At 46.1% G+C, this 27,111-nt stretch overlaps 1 protein-coding gene across 1 annotated transcript in view; it reads right to left on the minus strand.

The window, feature by feature from the left end:
- Positions 1–626: 626 nt before the first annotated feature.
- LOC148474667 (fatty-acid amide hydrolase 1-like) overlaps positions 627–27,111 on the minus strand; it is a gene marked incomplete at its 5' end in the record, with an annotated part of 42,939 nt that continues 16,454 nt past the window's right edge. The window contains 6 exons of the mRNA XM_088458287.1: positions 627–755; positions 1,783–1,918; positions 4,421–4,554; positions 12,028–12,067; positions 15,805–15,848; positions 18,857–18,956. Coding sequence (XP_088314413.1) covers positions 627–755; positions 1,783–1,918; positions 4,421–4,554; positions 12,028–12,067; positions 15,805–15,848; positions 18,857–18,956 — 583 coding nt within the window. The remainder of the gene's footprint in view (positions 756–1,782; positions 1,919–4,420; positions 4,555–12,027; positions 12,068–15,804; positions 15,849–18,856; positions 18,957–27,111) is intronic.

Consider the following 27,111-nt stretch of genomic DNA (forward strand, 5'->3'; position numbering starts at 1 on the left):
TTATTATTATTAGTATTATTATTATGTTAGTATATTCTACAGAGAGTAAACAAGAATCTGATTGTTTCCAGCATCCAGGATCCAAATACAGACTCTGTGCTGGAATATTTCCACACAAAGAACGTTGCAATGTCAGAAAGATTTCAAATACAATGGAGTGAATATGTGTTTAACAAACGTAAATATGTTTATTATAGCTGAACATTCATAGTTATATTACACACGATACAGATGAAAATAATTGCTTTGCTATAAGAATCCTCATTGCTCAGTCTACCTATGGCTGTCACTTGCTGCTGTCCCTGAAGAGGATCAGTCAACGACTAGTAACCCTCTACAGATAACAGAGTAATAAAGAGTAGCGATATAGGTTTCTCTAATGAAATAACAACTAATAATATATGTTTATAGTAGGGATGTGCAGGCTCGGATAGGTTCGAGTTTGGACAAAAGTCCAGGAATGATGATGTTCGTCCATGTAAGATGATGTTTTGCCTCTTTCTGAGTTCCGTTTTTTTGGAGGGAAAAATCCGAACTCCACGTGCAAACTCGAACCTATCCGAGCCTGCACATCCCTAGTTTATTATAGTCATCTCTAATGAGTTGCCCAAGAGCCAGGCAGGGGCTTATTGCCTCTTTTGGTGATGGCCGCTAAGGGTCTCGACTTCTTTCATGAGACGCAGGCAGAGCTCATCCTGGTGGGTAAGCGCCACACACTGAACAGACAGCGGTAGACCCACCCCTCCTTCCACAGCCTGCAGAGATAGTGATAGAGAAGCAGTTACACAGAGTAAACAGTAGGGGGAGGAAGAGAGACAGAGCACATAACCACTGAGCCCCAGCAATGTTTAGACACCTGTCCAGGCTTTGGGCCTGATTCAGAGCCGGACGCAATTAGCGCTCGCTCATTCAGAAAAAGGGGGTGGCTATTCAAATGAACCGTTCGCTCCTTGCTGTCTGTTGACGCCTCCATGTCTGAACGAGCGAACAAAACATGCGTACGTTTATTTGAAAAATACGCCCCCTGGCCGCTCGCATCATACGTCATGTCCGCTATTTATTAGATTAATCGAGTACATCGAACAGCGTATGAACTGCTCGCTATTCTTGTGGTTGGTTTTTCCTACCACAATTTTGCGAGCAGTTCTGGCTATAAAATAACCCAGTGACGTGGTCAATGACGCTGCAGTTTAAATTATGCACACCCATAAAACGCCCGCTTTGACCTTTAAGCACACCTGCGTTCTGATCTCCACTCCCCGTTTTCAAGCACCTTCCCCTGTTACCACCCACATACGCCTCATTCTGTCAATCAAAATAGCAGGCCTTCGCTATATAGCGAACAAACGATTTTCGGCCGCACTGACTGGTTCGCGCATGCGTATTAAAAACCGTACGCATGCGCAGATGGGCGAACATCGCTCGGAACGAGCGTACTGCCGCTTACGAGCGGCTCTGAATCAGGCCCTTTGTACTCATATATATAAATAAACACAATCCTGGAGATTAGACACTTTATAACAATAATATTATGGGCTTTATTTAATACAATCCGCATTTTGAATGCAGATTGTAGTGTGATATTACCGACTGAATTCGTATTGCGAATTCAGGAAATATCACAGGGAATTTTACTAATTCTACTCCAATTGCCCTTTAGTAACTTTGGGTGAAACTAAAATAATGTGAAAAGGGTGTGAAAATAATGATAATAAATAGAGACCTATGAGAGATAGCACAAATAAACCTCACCTATATCTTAAAAACCACTATAATAATTACCTTCTTATACAGTTTGTCCCAGGGATCATTAAAGTAACCTTTGTAATTTTTTAGCTCTTTCTCGTCCTCCGCAGTGACGGAACCAACAGGAACGACTCCAGCCGGATAATTTAATACATTGTGCAGGCAATGTGAGCTGAGAGACATAAGAGAGATTGGTGACTTATGTAAGCTTCTAAGTGGCGCCCTCTTATCGCTTTGTCTAATACCCAAACCCAAACTTATAGCTGTATTGCTTCATAATTGAACAGTGCTGTGGACTATGCTGGTGCTATTTACATACATGTTAATACTAATAATAAATCATTTAGGAAGACTTTTGTGACATCATGTGCCTAACCCTAATCCTCCCCCAAGTGCCTAACCTTAACCCCTAACCCTCCCCCTAACCCCGCTACTCACCTTCAGAATGCCGGTGGTCGGGATTCCAGCGCCAGGACCTTGACCGGTGTCGGCATGCCGGCACTGGTATTTTAAGCACCGGCATCCCCTTTGCTAGGATATTAACTGTATCCCCTGTGAGCTTCACATCATACGTCTTATTTTGTCACTGTTGCACACTAATTGCCATTGTGTACAAAATGAGGTTACAGTATTACTGAGCACTTCTCCTTTGTATAAGACCAATGCTCTGTATATGTACTGTCCCCAAACACCTGCTCATTACAGACCAATCACTCAGTGCCAGAGCCGTAACTAGACTTTTTGGTGCCCTGTACCAGAAAGAGCATTGGCGCCCCCACATTTTTCAAATAGGGACATAATGAACCCAAAAAAGGGCCATGGCTTCATGGGGAAGGGCCAGGGAAGTGATAGAAGAGGCCAGGAGATGCTGGGGATGAAATAAGAGGAAGCTACAAGCAAGAATGATAATAAACAGAAATTTGACAGGCCCAAACAGTGCCCTCTGACCTGTGGTGCCCTGTGCCATGGCACAAGCCACACTACCTTAGTTACAGCCCTGCTCAGTGTATTTTGATGTGTGCTTCTATACGTAACGTTTTGTAGTATAAATCATAAATGAGAATGGATCTTTGATCAGTGTCTGTGGCTTGTGGTATACTGTATTTGTGTCTTGGATTTGATCCCCATAATTATGGTGCTTAAAACTATTCCATATACCAAAGTTTCACAAACTCCGACATTTACAGTCCAGGTTTTATGGATAGCCATAACGAAATCCAGATGGTTAAATCGAATTGACTGAGGTACTAATTAAGTCATCTGTGCTCAAGTATGGATATTCTTTAAAACCTGGACTGTAATGGCAGAGTTTGGGAACCACTGCCATATACTTCTGGTATATGAAGCTCTGTGAGTATGACTATATGGGGCATATTTGGCTGGTTGCCTATGGGTATACTGACCATACGGGGCACATTAGATTGATGGAATACAATGCTCTATGGGTATACTGGCCATTAGAGGCACATTAGGTTGGTGGCATACAAAGCTCTATGGGTATACTGGCTATACGGGACACATTAGGTTGGTGGCATACAAAGATATATATCGGTATAGTGGCCATACAGGGCACATTAGGTTGCTGGAATACAAAGCTCTATGGGTATACTGGCCATTAGAGGCACATTAGGTTGGTAACATACAAAGATCTATATCGGTATAGTGGCTATACAGGGCACATTATGTTGGTGAATACAAAGCTCTATGCGTATACTGGCCATAAGGGGCACATTAGGTTGGTGGTATACAAAGCTCAATGGGTATACTGGCCATACGGGGCACATTAGGTTGGTGGCATACAAAGATCTATATCGGTATAGTGGCCACACAGGGCACATTAGGTTGATGGAATACAAAGCTCTATGGGTATACTGGCCATAAGGGGCACATTAGGTTGTTGGCATACAAAGCTCTATGGGTATACTGGCCATATGGGGCACATTAGGTTGGTGACATACAAAGCTCTATGAGTATACTGGCCACAAGGGGCACATTAGGTTGGTGGCATACAAAGCTCTATGGGTATACTGGCCATAAGAGGCACATTAGGTTGGTGACATACAAAGCTCTATGGGTATACTGGCCATATGGGGCACATTAGATTGGTGGCATACAAAGCTCTATGGGTATACTGGCCATATGGGGCACATTAGATTGGTGGCATACAAAGCTCTATGGGTATACTGGCCATATGGAAGTAAGTTAGACAATTGAGTCTGATAATTCTTTTGTCATGAACATTGAATATATATTTTTTCTCTGTACTGAAATAAATATATCCTTATGTACCATAGCGCACATGCTGAGATCTCCCTTTTATTCTGCAATAAGAACTTCTTATATCTTACATGAAGTACACCAGTTATATCATTATCATTACATTATGCACATTCTATATCTCATGTTGCTGTATTGGCTGCTAATAATTAGTGAGTGTTGCATGTGCCACTGTCATTATACACTGCAGGACCCCATCGGAGGACCTAAGGTGGTCCTACTGTAGTGAGAGGGGGTGCAGCTACAAGGACCCGACAGCTGAGAATGGTTTTCTATTAAACCTAAGCCACACCATTTCCAGCGGACAAAATGTACAAAAGGGGTCGTAATAAATGTTGCTGTGGGGCCCATAAATCTCCAGTTACACCCTGTATAATAATATATATAAATTAGTGACGAAACACTGTGACTTATAGAAATACCGTAAAGTCTCCCCGGATAACCGATGTTGAAGGCCGGGCCCAACATGGGACATAGGACCACATCTAGATTCAGCTTTCTCCACTCAGTGAGGAATTCTGTCTGGTATTCCTAAAAGAAAAGACTTATCATAAGAGCTGACAATCACAGACAGACCTCCGAGAACAGACTGGGGTACATGAATTATAGGTATTTAATATGTGAATAAAATTTAACAGTGTCATTAAAGAGACATTACTGAGAAATTATTTGAAATTAGAATTACATATATTAATTAAATATGAACACACTTGCCACATATACCATGTTTACCAGATATATATCCAATCCTCTCCTATTTACATCTCTGACCTTATCTCCGTGCACACTCCTGCCCGGGTTGGGTACGGGATGCCGGTGGTCCTCCCGACAGGGTTAGGATACCGACACCTGTCAGTCGGTATCCTAACGCTTCCCCTAACCCTCCCTCCCCTATGCCTAAACTTAACATCCCTCCTAGTGCCTAAACCTAACCTCCCTCTCCCTGCACCCTAAACCTCCCCCTAGTGTCTATCCCTAACCCCTAACTCTCCTCCTAACAGGATTCTGACAGGTGTCTGGATTACGGCGCCGGTATTCTAATTGCCGGGATATTGACTGTATCCCCTCCCGCCCATCCACTTCGCTCCACAAATTAATGCTCACCAACTAATTACTTCATCCCACTCCCTCCTGCAAGATTTTGCCCGTGCTGCTCCCTACCACTGGAACTCTCTTGCTCTCCCTTTCCCTATCAGACTCCACATCTCTACAAAGTTTAAAACAGGCTCTCAAGACCCACTCCTTTATCAAAGCTTTCCAGCTCTTATCCTAACCTACCTTCCATGCTCCTTACTCACTGTCTCTCCCCTCTGTGTCACCCCCATCTGTCTCCCACTCCCCTTTAGATTGTAAGCTCTAACGAGCAGGACCCTCTTCCCTCATGTGCTTCTCCTTTTCTCACTTATACAATCATCTCTTCCCCATGCCCAACAATGGCACCAAATGTTCTGTACTGTAATTATTTTTTTCTTGTTTTGTTCATACTGTTTCTGTTTGCGTACTCTGTAAGGCCCTAATGAACCCTTGTGGGCGTCCTGTGGATCCTAAGGACTTTGAAGAAATAGGTATACTTCTGAAGAAGCTGGATATCGATTTACCAACGAAACGCGTTAAGCCTCTCCACCATCTATATCCATTCATCTTGGACACTTTGACACATTTTCCTGCTTTTGGGACATTTGCATCAACTCCACAGGATAACAGCTACAAGTGGATCCCATCCAGTCTATACTCTGTGATAATACCAAAAGGATTTGGACACATGATAATTTCTTTGGACTGAGATTAAGGATACGCCACCTGGTAAATATTTGCTGTACCTAATTACACAGAACCAACAATTGTCCCACAGCTAGTGTCTTTATCGAATATGGATTAACCAGCCTCCCCTAATAGCGATTACATATGACTACAACTATTTTTAATACAGCACTTATTTTGTGCATTTTATTATTTTCCATATAACAAATTTTATTATATTGTAATGTATTAAATGTGATATTAATTGACTACACATCCGTATCTGAGTTTTTATATACAACAACTATATATAGCGCTGGTATCAACTATTTGTATATTTGAAGAAATAGAGTTAACAAAGATAAGTCTACCATAACTCAATTTCTTCTTCAGGGTCCATAGGTGATCCACAGGGATACCATGGGGATGTCCCATAGCAGTTTCCCCTAAGGCCAGGGACGCTCTTGAGCAGAAAGGAGAAGGTGTAGAACCTGAGAAAGGTGTGGACGGAAGACCACGTGGCTGCCTTGCACAATTGTTCAGCAGAAGCGCCACATCGAACCGCCCACGAGGGTCCCACATACCGAGTAGAATGTGCTGTAACCCTGTTTGGAACAGGAAGATTAGCTTGCATGTAGGCCTTAGAGAGTGTCATTCGGAGCCATCGAGCCAGAGTCTGTTTGTTAGCTGGCCAGCCTCGCTTATGAAGGCCATACAATACAAATTTGCCATACAATACAGAATCTGATTTCCTAAAGGAAATAGTACGATCCACATAGATCCGAAAAGCACGAACCACATCCAAGGAGGCTTCACCTGCAGAAATATCCGAGGACTGGAAGGCCTGAACCACAATCTATTAATTCAAATGGAATCGGGATACCACTTTAGGGAGGTTACCAGCCCTGGTACAGAAGACAGCTCTGTCTGGATGAAAGATCAAGAATGGGGAGTGACAGGAGAGCGTTGTCAAATTATATACCCTGCTCACAGAGGATATAGCGAAAAGAAAGAGCGTCTTCACTGTCAGCCATTTGAGGTCTACTGAGTCCAGAGGTTCAAACGGAGGAGCCTGTACAGCCCGGAGAACCAAGGACAAATCCCACGGAGCCACCGGATGGACAAAAAGGAGGTTGAAGGCGGAGAGCACCTTGAAAGAATGTTCTAACATTAGACAGGGGAGTGATCCTTCACTGGAACCAGATTAACAGAGCAGAAACTTGAACTCTAAGGAAGGCCAGATGGAGGTCGAGGTCTAACCCCGCCTGGAGAAAGGCAAGCCCCCGGGAGACCCTAAAAAGTATATGGTCCCCCTGGGCTCTTAAAGGGGTCTCTCAAGAGTCATGCCGTGAAAGACAGATGAGGTAGGTATGGGTACAGGCAAGGACTCTGCTAGTAGATCCTGCCATAGAGGCAGTGGGAATGGATTGTCTATGGAGAGACTTCGTAGGTCGATGAACCAATGTCGCCTGGGCAAGGCTGGGGCTATTAGTATCACCATCCCAACTTCTTGCTTGAACTTTCGGAGAACTCTCAGGAGGAGAGAGATTGGAGGAAAGAGGTATGCAAGATTTAAGTCCCACCTCACTGCCAGAGCGTCCACGAAGGCAGCTGAGGGATCTCTGGTCCTGGACCCATACCTGAGGACCTTGTGGTTGTGACGTGAAGCCATCAGGTCTATGTCTGGCAGGCCCCATTGTCCACCAGGAGTTGAAAGCCATCCAGATTTAGAGCCCACTCTCTGGCGTGTATGTCCTGATGGCAGTCCGCTTCCCAGTTGAGCACTCTGGGGATGAACACTGTTGAGATTGCCGGGAGATGACATTCGGCCCAGACCAGAATGTGTGCTTCTTCCCGCATGGCTGCCCGACTTCGCGTGCTTTCCTGATGGTTGAGGTAGGCTACCACAGTCAGGTTTTATGCTGAATTTAGACCGGCCTGTCCCGAAGCAGATCTTGTGCCAGAGAGAGCCCTCTGTACACTGTTTGCCCCTCCAGAATGTTTATGGGCAGGCGACTTTCCTCGGTTGTCCACCATCCCTGAAAGGTATGATGACCGATTACCACATCCCATCCGCGAAGGCTGGCATCTGTAGTGAGAAGTCCCCAATTTGGAATCTAGAAGGGGCGACTCTTGTCCGGATTGGACGTCTGTAGCCACCATGAGAGGGAAAACCGAACCTCCGGAGAGATGAGGATCATCTGGGAGCAGATCAGATGATACTGCCCGTTCCACCGGGAGAGAATCAGTTGTTGAAGGGGCCTGGAACTGGGCGTATTCTACCATATCAAAGGAGATACCATGGACCCCAGGACCTGCATTGCTAAGTAAATGGATACCCCCTGATTGTAGAGCAAGTTGCGCAAGTGTAGTATAAAAAGTTTGTCCGCTGGCAGAACAATCCTCTGTATTCGAGAATCCAGGAGTGCCCAAAGATGTACAATCCGCTATGTCGGAGATAGGTAGGACTTTATCCAATTGATGAGCCAGCCGTGTGTTTGCAGGCAGTCAACGGTCAGCTGGAGATGTCGTTGTAACACAACTGGTGAATGTGCCAAGATTAAGTGGTCATCTAGGTATGGCAGGATTCTGATTCCATGGCACCTGAGGTGGGCCACCATAACTTCCATTATTATGGTAAATAACTGAGGGGCTGTTGTCAGACCAAAGGGCAGCACCCGAAACTGGTAATGTTGCTGCAGAACATCAAACTGTAGGAACTGCTGGTGGGTTGGAGTAATAGGTACATGCAGATATGCATCCTGAATGTCCAGAGAAACCATGAAATCCCCAGGCTCCAATGCCAGGACAATTTATCACACATTTTCCATGTGGAACTTGGGTACTCGGATAAATCTGTTGAGGGGAGGGAGATTTAGAATAGGCTGGTGAGACGCCTTCGGCTTCTGAATCAAAAAGAGAGTGGAATAAAAACCTAGTTCCTCGTTGAGCCGAAGGAACCGGTATTTTCACACATGAACGCAGCAGGGAGTGAATAGCTTCCTGGAGGGCCAGGGCCTTGATAGGGTCTGATGGGGGACATGTGCAAAAAAAATAGCTGGGGAGGACACCTGAGGAAGGTGAGGGCGTACTCCTGAGAGATCACTTCTCGGACCCAAGCATCTGTTGTTGCTTAATGCCAAGATCAGACGGAGAGTTTGTCGTCAAACTTGGAACCTGGACGTCTGGCCAACCAAGACTGCTTGGATCGCGGCTTAGTAGTCTTGTGAGAACTAGACTGCCTGGGAAAGGACTGCTCACTTGCCTTACCATGAGGGCTAAAGAACAGAGAAGAGGACAGCCTAGGCTTAGGGACAGCTTCTTCCTAAATATGGGAGATGTAGGTCAGTTTTACCCTGGTAGGGTCTTATGGCAGGCTCTCTTCCAGTGCCTCTGCCCATCCTTCGATAGCCTTAGCCACACAGGCCACGGCCATACTGTAGCTGGCCTGCTGATAGCGCCAGAAAGCAAGCAGACTGACTTGAGACAAGTAAAAGCAGAGTAGAACTTCTGACAAAGCGTGCCACATGCGAATCAACAGTAGGAGGGATTTCTGACTTAGCACACTCACTATTAGGGAGAGGGTAAAAAGACACTAGTCTTTTTGGGACCTGGAACCATTGCCAGGAGTACCCCAAGCTTCCCCCATGAGCTCAGTTTGCTGTTCTGATAGAGGGAATTCAGCCTTAACCACCTTTTGACGTTTAAACATCTGGGTTTTTGGCTTAGGGGCCGGCTCATCATCCTCTACATTCAGGATCGATATAACCGCCCTCACTAAAGGAGGGACATCCACTGTTGAATGACGGTTCTCCTTGCCCGAGGGAGACCCGGAGAGAGAACCCTGTGCATCATTTGCCTCCACAGATGATGCATTAGAATCCGAAAGCGGGGTGGACTGAGAGGATGATACAGTCCGCCTAAGTGTTTTAGTGGCTGTCTGTCCACCTTTTGCTGATAGGCGGCAGACGATTGAGCCATATTCTGCACTGAGTGGACATAAACATCCATCCAAGGAGGATGCATAGGGGTTACTGACATAGTAGGCTGTGATAGCTGTGGGTACCCCATGGTGGAAGGCAGCATGAGGGCTGATAAGAGGTCCACTAGCTGCGTCATAACCTATGATAAGGAGGACACCAAAGGTGGCTCCTGGACAGGGGCTGGTACGGTGGACTGAGGAGGTGGTACATAACAAATAACACACAGACCATTCTGCATGAAATCCTAAGGGGACAAGCCCGCTGAATAGGATCTGCAAGTAACCAGCACAGGGGCCTCAGGCTCCCTTTTACCCTTAGAAGACATAGTAATAACCAGCTAGCAGCACATAATCAGTGTATGACTAGTAATGCAGAGTGACACCTTTCACAAATACAAGTAAATGTGAAGTAATAATGAACCCCTACAGGCCTGGTAGTTGAGGGTTTAAATAAGAGCAGCAGGGATAGATATAACTGACGGAACGTTTTAAGACAGTATAATGCACATAAATAAATCTACTTATAATGGGCACTAAATCAACTACTCAAGCCTCAAAGGGCTGGCAGAGTTATACAGGAAGACTGGACCCAAATCTCCTGAGACCTGTAGCTTCAGAATTAATGGCTGCTGAGTGTCTCCTATAGGCAGGGCCGGATTAAAGGGGGGGCGACAGGGGCGATCGTCCCTGGGCCCCCACACCTGAATGGCCCCCACACCCAGCCATCGGGGTTAAAGTGAACCAGAGGAGACGGAACAAGTTCCGCCTCCTCCGGACACCTAACCCCGGTGCCGCACGGAGACACCAAACGCCCGCTGAGATTGTAACCAGCGGGCACCCGGCTCCCTCCCCGCAGCGGCAGCCAGAGCCGGTGACTAGAGCTCACACGTGAGCTCCGGCTTCCGGCTCAGGCAGTGAACTATGGGAGAGACGTCATGCGTCTCTCTCATAGTGCAGAGGAGCAGCGCCAGCCGAGCGGATCAGAAGGCAGCGGGAGCGGGGCTTAAGGTAAGTATGATTTTATTTTTTTCTCTTTTTAGCGCAAGCGGCTTTTCCACTGCTGTGGGGGACATTACTCGGGGGGGGGACTACTGGGGGCATTACTACAGGGGACATTACTCGGGGGGGGACATTACTACTGTGGGCATTACTCGGGGGGGGATTGCTAATGGGGGCAATACTCGGGGGGCATTACTACTGGGGGCAATACTCGAGGGGGACATTACTACAGGGGACATTACTCGGGGGGGACATTACTACAGGGGACATTAGTCGGGGGGGCATTACTACTGGTGCCACTACCACAGGGGGCATTACTACTGGTGCTACTACCACGGGGCCACAACTACAGGGGTATTACTACTGAGGGCATTACTATTGGTCACACACAGGGGGCATGACTACTGGGGGCACAACTACAGGGGTATTACTACTGGGAACACTACTACTGTGGGTATAACTACAGGGGGCATTGCATAGGGGGCACTGCATAAGGGGCAACACTCCTGGGGGCACTACTACTGGGTGCACTGCATAAAGGGCACGTAATGGGGGCCCCCACATGTTTGTTGCCCAGGGGCCCCCACAGACCTTAATCCGGCCCTGCCTATGGGGAAGAGGGTGAGGAGGAGGAACAGCTCAGAAGCGGGAAATCTCAAAGTGAGGGATCGTGCTCTGGGCTGGGGGAGAGGATGCCGGGGGAGAGCCTATCTCCCCGCTGCTACACCAACCGCCGGGTGCCGCTGGCCTCTTCATGGTCCCCGATGCCAGCTTTTAACTGCACCTTTGGTCTAGTGGGGGAGCGGATGAAGCAGTCACCCCACTGCAGCGTCCTCTGGCAGATCTCCACCGCCGGAGGTAAGGACTGCACAACATGCCTTACCTGTTCTTCTTCGTCTGTCTGGCTGCAGCCCTGGGTCCCCAGTGGAGTTGCAATCAGAGCCCCGCTGGCGCCCACCGTGATCATCGGACCACTCACCCATTAGGACGCCTTGCTGCTTGCTCAGATAAACAACAAAAAAACCTCATAAAAAATCTTGGGGCTGCCTAAGCAGTCCCCCTGTCTAAAGGTGCGACCGGTCCTGCTGGCACCAAATGAAAAACTGTCTGCCTATGGCTGGGGGCGGGGTATAAGTGGAGGAAGACCGGGGCATCCTGGGAGCTAAAGCTTTAACTGTTTGGTGCGTGGATCTCTCCAACCACACACCCCCCATGGTATCCCTGTGGATCCCTATGGACACTGAAGAAGAAATTATTATTAATATATACGCAATGTATACTACCTGCACGGCTATCTGCTCCTCCCAGAGATGCTTCACAGATCTAGATGGAGGAATGAGAGAGATCAATACAGACAATAACCGCAAAACATAACAGAGAAAACACAAAATCACAGAAACTTTGATGGAAGAAAACCTACAGATCCACCGAGTCTGCTCTCTCTGTGAGCCCGATTCATTAAGGATCGCAACTGCTAAAGCGTACAAAGACTGCCGATTGTTGCGTACTGCGCATGAATCGCAGTGTGCAAAGACACCACTGTGATCACAATGCGATCACCCAGAGCACGGAGAGCGATCACATAGTGACTGACAGGCAGTGAGCGTTTGGGGGTGGTGACGAGAGGTGGTCAGAAAAAAAACGCTGGCATGCCTGACCATTTGAACGCCGTTGCATGGGCGTGCATAAATTAGCCAGTGCGATGGCATAAGCAGCTTGAGTACTTACTGCGTGCAATGAGGTTAGCAATGTCTAAGTAGGGTCAGGGCTGCTGTAATTCTGCATGGCCGATGGTACTCGATATTACCCATTTTTATGGAGGCTTGCAAGGTATTACGGATGTGAGATAGCAGTAATAGGAGGCAGTGGACGTCTCTATGCAGGCAGCGCGAAGGCATTGTGACTGCAATCATTAGCATATTTTCACAGCAGACCTGCGCGCAATTATGGAGCTGGAATCGCAAAAGCGATCCTTAATGAATCAGGCTCTATGTTTTTATTGTATATTTTAGACAGAATCGGTATGAGTTCAAATCCCGATGCCTGAAGACCGGCACTAGAAGATCCCTAGAAGGGTAAATATTTGTACTATAGAAAGGGCACTAGAAGAGTAAGTATTTGTACTATTTCTCACCCTCTCCCCCCCTAAGCCTTCTTTAGGGGTGCCTAACCCCCCCTAATGCCTAACCTCCCCCTGTATAGTTATCACAAAATTGATAAAAAGGTAGAACTCTGGCGCACGGTAACTGTGTCTGCCCAATCTCAATCCCTATACCTGCCCAGACAAGTAAAACATACAGAATTAAAAAGCAATGGGAAAAAAAGATCTAAGGCGATACAGATAAAATTATACTTAAATCGTGGAGGTCGTTGATATGGAGGTTTTTCCTTTTCTAGAGATGATCCACTCCGTGGAATACAATATGAAATTTAAACACAAACATAAAAGACCATTATGTGAAGTAATATCAAAACGTAAAACTACAACAAAATGAAATAGTCCTTTTGTGTTTCTGAAGAAAAAAAGGGTGATATCCGTTTTTTTCCAAAAGTAAATGTCAATCAAACAAATCAGGATAGATCCTCACCACCACAAATCTTAGAGATGGGTGTACCATAAACTCACTTAATACGTGAATGGAAATATACATAAAGGTATCTTTCAAAATACTTCACCGTGTGTCAAACGAAAGATTGAAGCATAAGCGTACCCCAACTCACGTAATAAGAAGTTGGGATCAGCATATAAAGGTATCTTTTCCACAAAAAACTAAAAAACCATAGGTAAAGAAGACTTTTGATTTAAAATAGAGGATGAGGTATCACTTCAAAAATGGTTTATTAAAAATACAAATATTAAAAACATGTAAAATAAAATAAAAAATCCTTGAACAAGTAAAGATGAAAATTAGAAGTATTAACAGTAGTATCTCCTCTTACAGGTAAAAGGTCCGGACTGAAACCCGTAATGGATCTACTATATACCTCAAAAATATAAATCCAAGTCTCTCTTATAATCCATAGAATGCCTACAAATCTCTCCACCAACGCCGTTTCGATCCTCCTTGGATCTTTATATTTTTCATCAAAAGTCTTCTTTACCTATGGTTTTTTTCATTTTTTGTGGAAAAGATACCTTTATATGCTGATCCCAACTTCTTATTACGTGAGTTTGGGTACGCTTATCCTTCAATCTTTCGTTTGACACACGGTGAAGTATTTTGAAAGATACCTTTATGTATATTTCCCATTCACGTATTAAGTGAGTTTATGGTACGCCCATCTCTATGATTTGTGGTGGTGAGGATCTATCCTGATTTGTTTGATTGACATAAACTTTTGGAAAAAAACGGATATCACCCTTTTCTTCTTCAGAAACACAAAAGGACTATTTCATTTTGTTGTGGTTTTACGTTTTGACATTACTTCACATATGATCTTTTATGTTTGTGTTTAAATTTCAAATTGTATTCCACAGAGTGGATCATCTCTAGAAAAGTAAAAACCTCCATATCAACGACCTCCACGATTTAAGTATAATTTTATCTGTATCGCCTTAGATCTTTTTTCCCATTGCTTTTTAATTCTTCCCCTGTAAGTGCCTAAACCTACCCCCCCTCCCCGCTCCCTAAACCTAACCCTCCCGGGGGGGTGACTAGCCCTAACCTACCCCTGGGGTTGCCTAACCCTAAACCAACCTTCCCCTAGCCTGACCCTAACCCTCCCAGGGGGGTGTCTAATCCTAAATCCCCCCCAGGAGTCCCTAACATAACCCCCTCCCTGTGGCTGTCCGCACCCGCCGCCCGGCTTACCTTCGTTCGGTGTGCCAGGCGTCAGGATCCCAACGTAGGGATAATGATAGGCGGCAAGATTTTGACGCCTATTATTAGTCCCTTGGCGGGATATGAAAGTCGGGAAGCCGGCGGTCGGCATTTCGCCCGCCGGCTTCCTGACTACATGCATTTTAGACTGGTCTTAAAAATATCCGCATGTTTACACCATGTATTCTCCAATTCTTTTACTGTGTAAGCCCCAACCACAATGGTCAGTAGACAATTCCTCATACCACCCAACATTTGCGAGGGTCGCACGTAAATTTGGGGGCCTTGTCATACGTCACGCCCCCAATCTTAATCATACTGGGGGCCTCCTTCCACCGCTGCTCTGCAATTTCTTCCATAGCTGTATCCATAGATTTATCACTCCCTCTGTATCATACATGCCTACTTTCCCGGAAGTCGTGGGAGGCTCACGATTTTTCGGGTAACTCCCCGCACACCCCGTAGAGTAGGCACTTCTCCTGCATTCCTGCCCACTTCCTAGTGAAGTAGGCAGAATGGGGGAGAATTTCTAGAGCAAACGTGGATTCCCGTGTAGGGGGCGAGGCTTAATGACGCTATTCTGCAATAATCAAGTCATTTGGTCCCGCCCCTATTTAAATTTGCACCAAGGACACAGAGTGTGAGCGGGTGGGAATTTATGTGGAATAATCCACCAGGGTAATATATCTATGTAGAGAAAAGTGATTGGACACTGACAGGACATAGATAAACAATATTTTATTGACGTCAGTACTTTGTAGATCCACCACGTGCAGTGATTACTGCAGACACCCTTCTTGGCAAACTGTCTGTCCACAAGTTACTGGATAACAGCAGGGGGTATGTTTTGCCATTCCGCCTTACGTACACTGACCAACTGTGACACTGAAGAAGGTCGAGTCAGCCTAGAACGCACCCATCGTTCTAATTCGTCCCAGAGGTTCTCACTGGGGTTAAGATCTGGAGTCAGAGGTGGCCAGTACATCCAGGTTACCACATTTTCTGTATACTAGTCCAGCGTCACCCTGGAAACATGGCAGGTGGCATTGTCATCCTGATAAAAACATTCATTGCTTCTGTAGAACTGCCACAATGAACATCTTTATACTTCTCAGAGTTAATGTGACCATGCACGGACCCATGCTAAACCAGCTGCAATGCAGAGGTGTCCAATCACTTTTGTCTACATAGTGTACATTGTATATGAGAGATAATCTGGAAGAGCACACAGGGTCTTACCTTGCACCAACACTGGAATTTAGAAACCTGGAAATCCTCGGATACTGGAAATATTTAAAATAAGATTTACGTACAGGGAAAAAATATCAGCATCACTATAAATTTAAAAATATTTTATCTTCAAGTTAATATTAGATGCCACATTGCAACACTGAGTTCTATGTACTATACAGATGGTTCAGGATCTGCTCTGAATGCTGAAGTTTTATAATCAGTGGCTATGTAGCTAACCAACAGCGTCCAAATATCTGGAGACGGAACCAGTTACGCCTCCTCCGGCCCACCTCAGCCCAGCGCCGCAGGTAGGCTCCATTTGCTGGGCGCCCACTGATATTCTGTTACCAGCGGGCGCCCAGATCTTTCCCCACAACAACACTGGCAGGTGGAGGCTGGAGCTCACTCCAGAGCTCCGGCTTCCAGCTCCTGAAGTGTGCACTATGGGCGAGATGTCATGAGGTCTCTCCCATAGTTCCGAGGAGCAGCCTGTTGAACGGCCGGGGATTCAGGTGTGGTTCTTATGGTAAGTATTGTGTTGGGGTTTTTTTGTGTATAAGCAGCATTACTACTGGGGGCATTACTATTGGTATCACTACTACAGGGAGCATTACTATTGTGGGCACTACTACAGGGGGCATTATTATTGATGGCATTACTATTGGGGGCATTACTATTGTAGGCATTAATATTGGGGGCACTACTACAGGGGGCATTACAGCTAGGGGCATTATTATTTGGGAATTACTATTGGGGGTACTACTACAGAGAACATTACTACTGGGAGGCATTACTACTGGGGGCACTACTACATGGGGCACTGCATAGGGGGCACTGCATATGGGGCACTGTATAAGGGGCACTACCACTATGGACACTGCATAAGGTCCACTGCCACTACTGGGAGCACTGCATAAGGGGCACCACTACTGCGGGAACTGCATAAGGGGCACTACTACTGTCGGCATTATGTGTAGTAGGGGCACTACTACTGTGGGTATTGTGTATACGGGACATTACTTTGGGTTAAAAAGTTAAAATGCCCATTGGTCACAACTTAATGTACCTGCTGCTTACACACCGCTAATTTCTTCTCATGGACTCAAGGTCTAAGGATTACTATTGGGGCTAGGAAACCCATGTCAGGGCATTATCAAAGTGTCACTTAGGATTTTAGCGAGTATTAAGTGAAGCAATAAAACATAACATATTCACTTATGTAACCATTGTGTAAACCATTGTGTCTGCCGGAGCAATGACAGATTTTCGGAATTATGCTGTAGAGTGAGAAAGTTACTAATCAGTGTTAGGGCACCTGGGCGCACTTACCAAACACAGGGACAGGGGTTGGGGGACAGGAGCAGTCTGTTTCTTTACAGTAGTATTCAGGTTATGGGCTATTGCTAGATATGTTATATATTCTCATATAGAAAAATCATTTATTAATTAGTGGGATAAAAGTATAGCTACAATATGGGGCCTGTTTATTTATTATCAGGTTTTAGACCCAATAATTAGAAAATGATTATTGCCAATAAGGAATGATGTACCGCATGCATGTATTTAAATGCACTCGCAGGAATCTGTCCTTGCTGATTGTAAAAGTAAAGTGATCACTAATGTGACCACTTTGCTTTCAGTTTTCGGGACGTTAGCTACCAGGGCCAAGCTCTGGAATGAATTGCTCGTTTCCGCATTATTTAAGGAGAAATTTGATTGATGAATAGAGTTCTAAGGAACCTATTCATCATCACTTAATTTTTACAAAAGTTGTAAAAATTAAGTTATTGGGCCATTCATTAAGGAGGTAAAGCAGCGGAATGGCCCGCTGTCCCCATACACTAGTAACACAGATATCTCCTACTTACCTTCCTCTGGCGGAATGGCCCGCTGTCCCCATACACTAGTATCACAGATATCTCCTACTTACCTTCCTTTGGCAGAATGGCCCGCTGTCCCCATATACTAGTATCACATATATCTCCTGCTTGCCGTCCTCTGCCGGAATGGCCCACTGTCCCCATATACTAGTATCACAGATATATCCTGCTTACCTTCCTCTGGCAGAATGGCCCGCTGTCCCCATACACTAGTAACACAGATATCTCCTACTTACCTTCCTCTGGCGGAATGGCCCGCTGTCCCATACACTAGTATCACAGATGTCTCCTGCTTACCTTCCTTTGGCGGAATGGCCCGCTGTCCCCATATACTAGTATCACATATATCTCCTGCTTGCCTTCCTCTGCCGCAATGGCCCGCTGTCCCCATACACTAGTATCACAGATATCTCCTGCTTACCTTCCTTTGGCGGAATGGCCCGCTGTCCCCATACACTAGTATCACAGATATCTCCTGCTTACCTTCCTTTGGTGAAATGGCCCGCTGTCCCATACACTAGTATCACAAATATCTCCTGCTTAAATTCCTTTGGCGGAATGACCCGCTGTCCCCATACACTAGTATCACAGATATCTCCTGCTTATCTTCCTCTCGCGGAGTGGCCCGCTGTCCCATACACTAGTATCACAGATATCTCCTGCTTAAATTCCTTTGGCGGAATGGCCCGCTATCCCCATACACTAGTATCACAGATATCTCCTGCTTACCTTCCTCTGGCGGAATGGCCCGCTGTCCCCATACACTAGTATGGGGACAGAATTCATCAAGCACCATAAATACAATATTTTCAGAGCTTGATTGCTGGAGCATTCGCCATCTTCCGTATGGGAAGGAGTCCTGGGTCGTGAAAAGGGATCCTTTCGGATGTCGGAGCTCTTGCATGCGTGACCTGCTCCGAGAGGAGCAGTGAAAGTGTTCGGGAAGACAGCTGATTTGATGAATTCCTCTGGCGCTCTCGTCGAGAAGAAACGTTAACTATCGAAGTCCGTTTGGACAATGATAATTAACATATTGAATAGACCAATTAGTGTTTATAATTATGTTGTGTTTTTTTCATTTTTGTTTTTAATGAAATTGTCCGTGTTAAATTTAATTAAGTTCACAAATTTACTTACAGTAAGAATTGTTTTTTTGTTTTTTTTTCGTATCTACTTACTATCGGCCGGAAAATGAAGCCCAGGATCCTCTTCACCACGTCGGGCATCTTACAGAGTTGTGCGCATTCCCCCAGGTTGGGGTCTATGAAGTTGTTCTTACTAATAGAAATAGAAATAAAATACAAGGTGGTTATATAAAGTGGCCCCATTTATTCACTACCCCTGAAATGCGAGTGGGCAACTTACGGACAAAGGTTTTTAGTTTCTCCTGCCTATACATACTATGCCAGGTTATCAGCCCCCGCCATCTTTATTAGTCCCCCTGCATTTCCTGATCACAGAGGTCATGGCATCAGAGACTGCCCCACAAACGCTGGCCAGGATTTTATTATGGATCCGTTAGAGTGCTGCCTCATGTGCACAGCACTCTAGAGCTTCAGCAGTCCCACAGCTGAACATTTAGGGCCTGATTCAGACCCACTCGCGAGCGGCTGTCCGCTCGCAAGTGGGTCGATGTTCTGGACTGAGCATGCGCACGACGGAGGGAGCTCCGTCGTGCGCATGCGCCAGACGCGATGAGCGAAGGAAAGTCCTTCGCTCATTATGTCTGATCAAAGGGGGCGTGCTGTCGATGTTGATTGACAGCACGCCCCCTTTGGTAGGCGTGCCGGGGGCGTGCCTCCCTGACGGGGGCGTTCCCACGGGAACGCCTCCCGTCAGAAGCCGGTCCACTGACATCACTAGTGATGTCAGTGGGAGTGATTTTGGCTCTGATAGAGCCAAAATCACTCCGGAGCTTGCGGTTGAAAACCTCAACCGCAGGCTCCGGCTCGCAGTTTCGATGGTCGCGATGGTCACGACCATCGCGGCCATCAAAATGCACGCTCGTATAGCCTGTGGGTGGTGACCCACAGCTATACGAGCGTCCAGGAGGCGCTCCATTTTCATGGTCCCCGGCCCTCATTCAGAGCGTGCGCTCTGCTCAGAGCGTACGGCTCTGAATGAGGGCCTTAGTTCCCTGCTGACTATAGGCCGCATAGGGGAGCAAGGCCAGAAAGCATCACAGGTGGCCACATGGTGCCTGCAGACAGTTGAGGCCCCCCGTTGATAGTTACGCCGATTGTCATAAGATATTCTTTAAGAGCTCTGCTAGGGGGGAGATGCTGAGCAAGGATCCTTATGCACATCAACTCATCGTAACATAAAGGGATTCTCTCCCGCTTTCCTACGTGCCCTCCAGTCTGCTTACTGCAATGTTATCTATATATAACTAGAGAATTATCCTCATCCCTGTGCTCTGATCCATTGGAGATTCCATTCCACAGCTGGCAACATTCTCCTATTATTGGCTCTGTCTGAGGTAAAAAAAACACCAAATAAATAAAAAATACTTAATTTCTATATATTCTGTATATTGTTAGAGGTGTCCAGCATGGAATCTGGTATCCAGAACATTAGGTAAATCCAGAAAAAGTTCCTGTGACTGAGGACAAATTATGTGATAATTAGGGATGCAATCGGGAAGCCGGCTGACATTAAACTGACAGCCGGCTCCCGACTGTCATATCCCGGCGAGGGTGAAATTCCCGGCGTCTAGATGTATACGCCGCTCATTTCCCCGATGCCGGGAGACCGGTGCCCGGCATCCCGATCGAAGGGATGCTGGGCGCCGCGAGCGGACAGCCGTGGGGGGGAAGGGTTAGGTTTAGTGCACCCGGGCGGGACTTAGGGTTAGGCACCCCCCCGTGAGGGTTAGGGTCAGGCTAGGGGGAGGGAGGGTTAGGCACCCCCCCGGGGGACTTAAGTTTAGGCAGCGGGGAAGGGCTGGTTAGGGTTAGGCACATACGGGGGGATTAGGGTTAGGCATTTGGGGGGAGGTTAGGGTTAGGCACCCCTAAGGAGAGTTAGGGTTAGGGGGGTTAGGTTAGTCTATACCTACCTTACAACGATCAGGATTTCCAGCGCTGTCGGGCTCACGCTGCCGGGATGTGTTCCAGTGTCGTGCTGCCGCTGCCGGGAATTGAACCACCGGCCATGCGGGGGCGGTATTTCATACTGATTCCGATAATTATATGTACTGAATAACTTTTCCCTCATTCACTTGGGTCATATAGCTCCTCTCAGTGATTACAGATGGTGGAGGCCAATGGCCATGTCTCCATGTATGTCTCTCACTTCATTCTCCTAATGCTCCCCTTAGAGATTGTTTGTCATGGCTGTTTTTTGTGACTTTCCCTTCTTGCACTTGTGTAGCAGTGCTCCTCTCAGTGACTGTAGGAGGGTCACTGGCGGGCGTACCTATAATGGGTGCAGGCTATGCAGGGCACATGGGCCCCTGGCTCCCTTTATTCCGTTGTGTCGCAGTGCTCCTCACAGTGACTGTAGGAGGATGTGATCATTAGTCCTGTCTGGGTGTACAACATTCCCTTGTATAGCAGTGCTCCCCACAGTGACTGTAGGAGGATGTGATCATTAGTCCTGTTTGGGTGTACAACATTCCCTTGTATAGCAGTGCTCCTCACAGTGACTGTAGGAGGATGTGATCATTAGTCCTGTCTGGGTGTACAACTTCCCCTCATTCCCTTGTGTAGCAGTGCTCCTCACAGTGACTGTAGGAGGATGTGATCATTAGTCCTGTCTGGGTGTACAACATTCCCTTGTATAGCAGTGCTCCTCACAGTGACTGTAGGAAGATGTGATAATTGATCCTATCAAGGTGTATAACTTCCCCTTATTCCCTTGTGTAGCAGTGCTCCTCACAGTGACTGTAGGTGGATGTGATCATTAGTCATGTCTGGGTGTATAACTTCCCCTTATTCCCTTGTGTAGCAGTGCTCCTCACAGTGACTGTAGGAAGATGTGATCATTGGTCATGGCTGTGTTTATAACTTTCCCTTTATTCCCTTGTGTAGCAGTGCTCCTCACAGTGACTGTAGGTGGATGTGATCATTAGTCATGTCTGGGTGTACAACTTCCCCTTATTCCCTTGTATAGCAGTGCTCCTCACAGTGACTGTAGGAAGATGTGATAATTGATCCTGTCAAGGTGTATAACTTCCCCTTATTCCCTTGTGTAGCAGTGCTCCTCACAGTGAGTGTAGGAGGATATGATCATTAGTCATGTCTGGGTGTATAACTTCCCCTTATTCCCTTGTGTAGCAGTGCTCCTCACAGTGACTGTAGGAAGATGTGATCATTAGTCATGTCTGGGTGTATAACTTCCCCTTATTCCCTTGTGTAGCAGTGCTCCTCACAGTGACTGTAGGTGGATGTGATCATTAGTCATATCTGGGTGTACAACTTCCTCTCATTCCCTTGTATAGCAGTGCTCCTCACAGTGACTGTAGGAAGATGTGATCATTAGTCCTGTCTGGGTGTATAACTTCCCCTCATTCCTTTGTAGAGCAGTGCTTCTCACAGTGACTGTAAGAAGATGTGATAATTGATCCTGTCAAGGTGTATGACTTCCCCTTATTCCCTTGTAGAGCAGTGCTCCTCACAGTAACTGTAGGAAGATGTGATAATTAATCCTGTCAAGGTGTATAACTTCCCCTTATTCCCTTGTGTAGCAGTGCTCCTCACAGTGACTGTAGGTGGATGTGATCATTAGTCATATCTGGGTGTACAACTTCCTCTCATTCCCTTGTATAGCAGTGCTCCTCACAGTGACTGTAGGAAGATGTGATCATTAGTCCTGTCTGGGTGTACAACTTCCCCTCATTCCCTTGTAGAGCAGTGCTCCTCACAGTGACTGTAAGAAGATGTGATAATTGATCCTGTCAAGGTGTATGACTTCCCCTTATTCCCTTGTAGAGCAGTGCTCCTCACAGTGATTGCAGGAAGATGTGATCATTGGTCATGGCTGTGTTTATGACTTTCCTCTCATATTTTTATGTTTTCTCTTGGTTTTTCCATACTTTTGTCATATTATAATTATAAATATGACAAAACCCTTTTTATTTTTTCTGTTCTTTTTCACTTCAATATGAAAAGGGGGTCTATTTACTAAGCTTTGTTAGGAGATAAAGTAAACGGTACCTTACCACCGTTCACTTTGGCCCGTAATCAATTTGAGCCGAGCTACGGCCCGGACTTAACGCTGCCTTCGCCTGTTTTGTAGGCGTTAAAGTATCGCGCGCGTGCCCGCGTATCCCCGTATTCAATTTGAAAGTAGGCGAAAACGGGACCCGGCGATACTTGGATCGGCGTTAAAAAAACTGGAATTTTTGGGAAATAATCCTAGGACCCCCCCAAAAGATGTCCAGACATGGGGGATCACTATGGGTACCCCTGTTTTTGGCTGCAAAAGAAAAATCGGGTTTTAAATAGCCGCTGCAGGTGTTTTTTTTCTTGACTTTGAAGAAGTGATGCAGAAGAGCACTTAGCTAATTTTTTTCGTTTTTAAAAATGGTCCCATCAAATTTGGGGTACATGAAAATGGGTACTAGCATATTTTTAAGTCCCAAAACGCATTTTTATAAATTCTGCAAAAATGCACCTGCCACGGCTATTTGAAACCCCGACTTCCTTCAGGAGTTAAAAATGGGGGTACCCATAGTGATCCCCCATGTCTACACATGTTTGGGCGATTCACACCACGTAGGAACTGTCAGTAGCCGGAGCCAATCAGCGGCCGCTCTACAGTCAGTGCAGCCGCTGATTGGCTCTCGGGAAGTGCCAGCTCCATGCATGTTCCGTCAGCTGGCATTCGGGAGCTATCAGTATGTGTGGCAACACACATACTGATAGCTGTTGTGTGGGTCGTGTAAACTCGTTTTTTTGTTTTGCTAAGTTCCTGGATTACTGCGGAGACCGGCGCCAGGATATAGGTGAGTATGAATTTTTCTTTGCAGACCCATTCATTGAGGACAATCTACTGGACAAGGGGACAGACACATCTGGTATAGGTAAGTATGTGTGAATGGGTAGGTGTGTGTAATAAAGTTATACTGTCACGGTGTGTGTGTTTTGTCTTTTTTTAACTATTTTACAGTGAAGTTACAGGTGCCGCATGTCTGCTGGCACTTGTTGTTCCTCAAGTGCAAAATGGCAGGCATGCTGTCACTTGTAGTTCCACTGTAAAACACAATAGTTTTACATTATTTGCCCCCCCCATTACATCCATACCCACCAAACCAGGGGTATGGGGAAGAGCCCCAGGCTTCAGCGTAAACCTGTGGTGCTCGGGAAGGGGGGACCCAGAGATCACCGGCTTGCGCTGACCGATTTGGGATGCTAATGCTTTGGACCTGGAGCCCCGGTGATTGGGTCTTCTGGCTGTGGCATTACACCCCAGTCGGTTGGGTCTGGCGCAGGTCTTAACTATAGGGGGATCCCCACGTTTTTTTTCCAACTATATTTAAAACCAGAACTGGTCCCTGCAGCCTTGGGTTGGTTTCTAAAATACGGTGGAACCATACACAATTTGTTCCCCATATTTTTAGAAACCATCACTGCCTGGCAAGCCTGGGGCTGGTTTGGCTTTTGGGGGGGAACCTTATGTAATTTTTTTTGTAAATTTTTACCCCGTTTTTTTACAGGTTAAACAAAAGGGGAATTTTCAGGAAATATTCTAGGGAACCCCCTAAAGATGTGGAGATATGGGGGATCACTATGGGTACCCCCATTTTTAACTCCTGAAGGAAGTCGGGGTTTCTAATAGCCGCAGCAGGTGCATAAATGCGGCTTTGAATAAGGTGATGCAGAAGAGCATTTAGAAGTTTTTTTAGGGCAAAACAACTATGCCCATCAAATTTGGGGTACTTGAAAATGGGGTTCAGCATATTTTAAACTTGCTAAAGTGACTTAAACAAATCGTGAAAAATCCACCTGGCGCAAACACCTGCAATCAAAAAACACATGAGGCATACTTGGGGACCCCCCCAGAGTCAAGCTCGCTAGTTTTTAAGTTTGTGCCCCAACTTTTTTTTTTTCGCCCCCTTTTTCAAAGTAAATTTTTGGGGTGTCCTTAAGTTTTGTTTTGTTTTTTTTACACAGATTACCTTTGGGGGACTGACTGAAGGCTGCACGGCGTTTCTCGAAACGTTGCACCCCAAAACCCCAATTCTGCACTTTTTACCGCCTGTCATTCATAGGCTATACTTTACCGCCTAGGCGGAAAGTCTTTGAAGTTGAATACGGGGTAAAACCAAAACAGGCGATAATGACGTCATCGTCAGTAAATTACTGCGGATCCGGACTTAACGCCTCAAATTGAATACGGCCCTTAATCTCCTAACAAAGCTTAGTAAATAGACCCCTATATAACACAGAAGCATTTTCATGTACCATACCCTGACAGTGATTGTTACCAGCCAATCAGTGCAGACACCACATAAATGTACTTCATACACAGTCTAACACATGGTCCCGGAATTAATGTTCGCATTTCACTTTTTCAGATAATTGCTGACTACAATACTTAAATACCTGGACATGGCTTAACTGTGTATAGTGTGCATGTTCTCTTCATGTTTGCATGGTTTTCTCCCACAGGCCACAAACATACTGAAAGGTTAATTGGATTCCTTCTAAATTAACACTAGTCTCCATGTGTGTATGTTAGGGAATTTAGGGGGAGATGTTTCAAGCCGCAGAGTGGGATAAAGTTACGCAACGCAACCGGTCAGCTCCTGTCATTTATCTAGTGCAGCATTTGAAATGTTAGATGCTGATTGGTTGCATTGGGCAATTACACCACTTTATCTACAGTGGTGCTTGGAAGTTTGTGAACCCTTCAATATTTTCTATATTTCTACTGAAATTTGGCCTAAAGCTACCTCAGATTTTCACACAAGTCCTAAAACTAGATAAAGACTAAAGCAAATGAGGCAAATAAATTAAACATGCTAATTTTTAAATTTTTTTGAGGACAATGATCCAATATCACAGTTGCAAAAGTATGTGAACCTTTAGGCTTAGCAGACAGGGCCGCCTTCAGATATCATGGGGCCTGGGACGGGCCAAATAGGCAGAGCCCCCCCAGCCCCCATTATACAGAGCCTCACCCTTCCCCGAGTAATCTCCCTCCCTCCGCACAACGAGGGCCCCGGGGCCTTCCCACCCACTACTTTTTCCCTGTTAAATTTACATTTACTGACAGGCGCCACCTGCGCCCAGTACTATATCCTCTCCCTACCTCTCCGACCGCCCGCTGCTGTTGCAGTGTTTATGGATGCTCCCGTCTGCTCGATTGTGTTATTGGTTAGCAGCACAGAGCAGGCTGGGAGCATCCACTCTGCCTGCCTCCAACAGCCAGCCACATACATAGCAGCAGCGACGGGCATTTGGAAAGATAGTGAGAGGGTATATTGTAGTAGTGGGCACGGGCGGCCGCGGACCACCTGCCGAGCCTGTCAGTGAACGTAAGTTTAGCAGGGTGGAAATAGTGGACAGGCGGTAGGAGGAGCGGTCGGGCCCCCAGAGTATCCGGGCCCGGGACTCCAGGCCCGGCCATCCCCCTTGATGGCAGCCCTGTTAGCAGATACTGTATTTTGAAGGTGAAATTAGAGTCAGGTATTTTCAATCTATTGGATGGCAATCAGGTGTGAGTGGAGAACTTGTCTTTTTAAAAGAACAGGGATCTATCAAAATCTGATGATCACAACACATGTTTGTGGAAGTGTATCAGGCCATGAACATAGGAGATTTCTAAGGACCTCAGAAGAAGAGTTGTTGATGTTCATCAGGCAGGAAAATGTTACAAAACTATCTCTAAAGATTTTGGACCCCATCAATCAACAGTCAGACAGATTGTGTACAAATGGAGAAAATTCCAGATCATTATTACCCTCCCCAGGAGTGGTCGGCCAAAAAAGATCACACCAAGAGCAAAGCCTCAAATAGTTTGCAAGGTCACAAAGGAACCCATTGTAACCTCTAAACAACTGAAGGCCTTTCTCACTATGGGCTAATGTCAATGTTCATGAGTCCACCATCAGGAGGACACTGAACAACAATGGTATGCATGGCTGAAAAAGCATGAAAAAGCAAAAAAAATGAACATTGCTGCCCATCTGCAATTTGCTAAAGATCACCTGGACAAGCCTGAAAACTATAGGAACAATGGGCCTGATTCAGAGCCGTTCGCTATTTGTGGTCGTTCGTTTAAAAACAAGGGGTGGCTATTCAAATGATCCGTACGCACATTGCAGTCTGTTCACACCTCTAAGTCTGAACGAGCGAGCAAAACATACGCTCGTTTATTTGTTAAAAACGCCCCCTGGCCGCTCGCATCCTACGTCATGTCCGCTATTTATTAGATTAATCGAGTACATCGACCAGCGTATGAACTGCTCGCTATTCTTGTGGTTGGT

The sequence above is a fragment of the Taudactylus pleione genome, unplaced genomic scaffold (genome assembly GCF_031769625.1).
Source record: "Taudactylus pleione unplaced genomic scaffold, aTauple2 ptg000824l, whole genome shotgun sequence".
NCBI classification, from domain to species: Eukaryota; Metazoa; Chordata; class Amphibia; order Anura; family Myobatrachidae; genus Taudactylus; species Taudactylus pleione.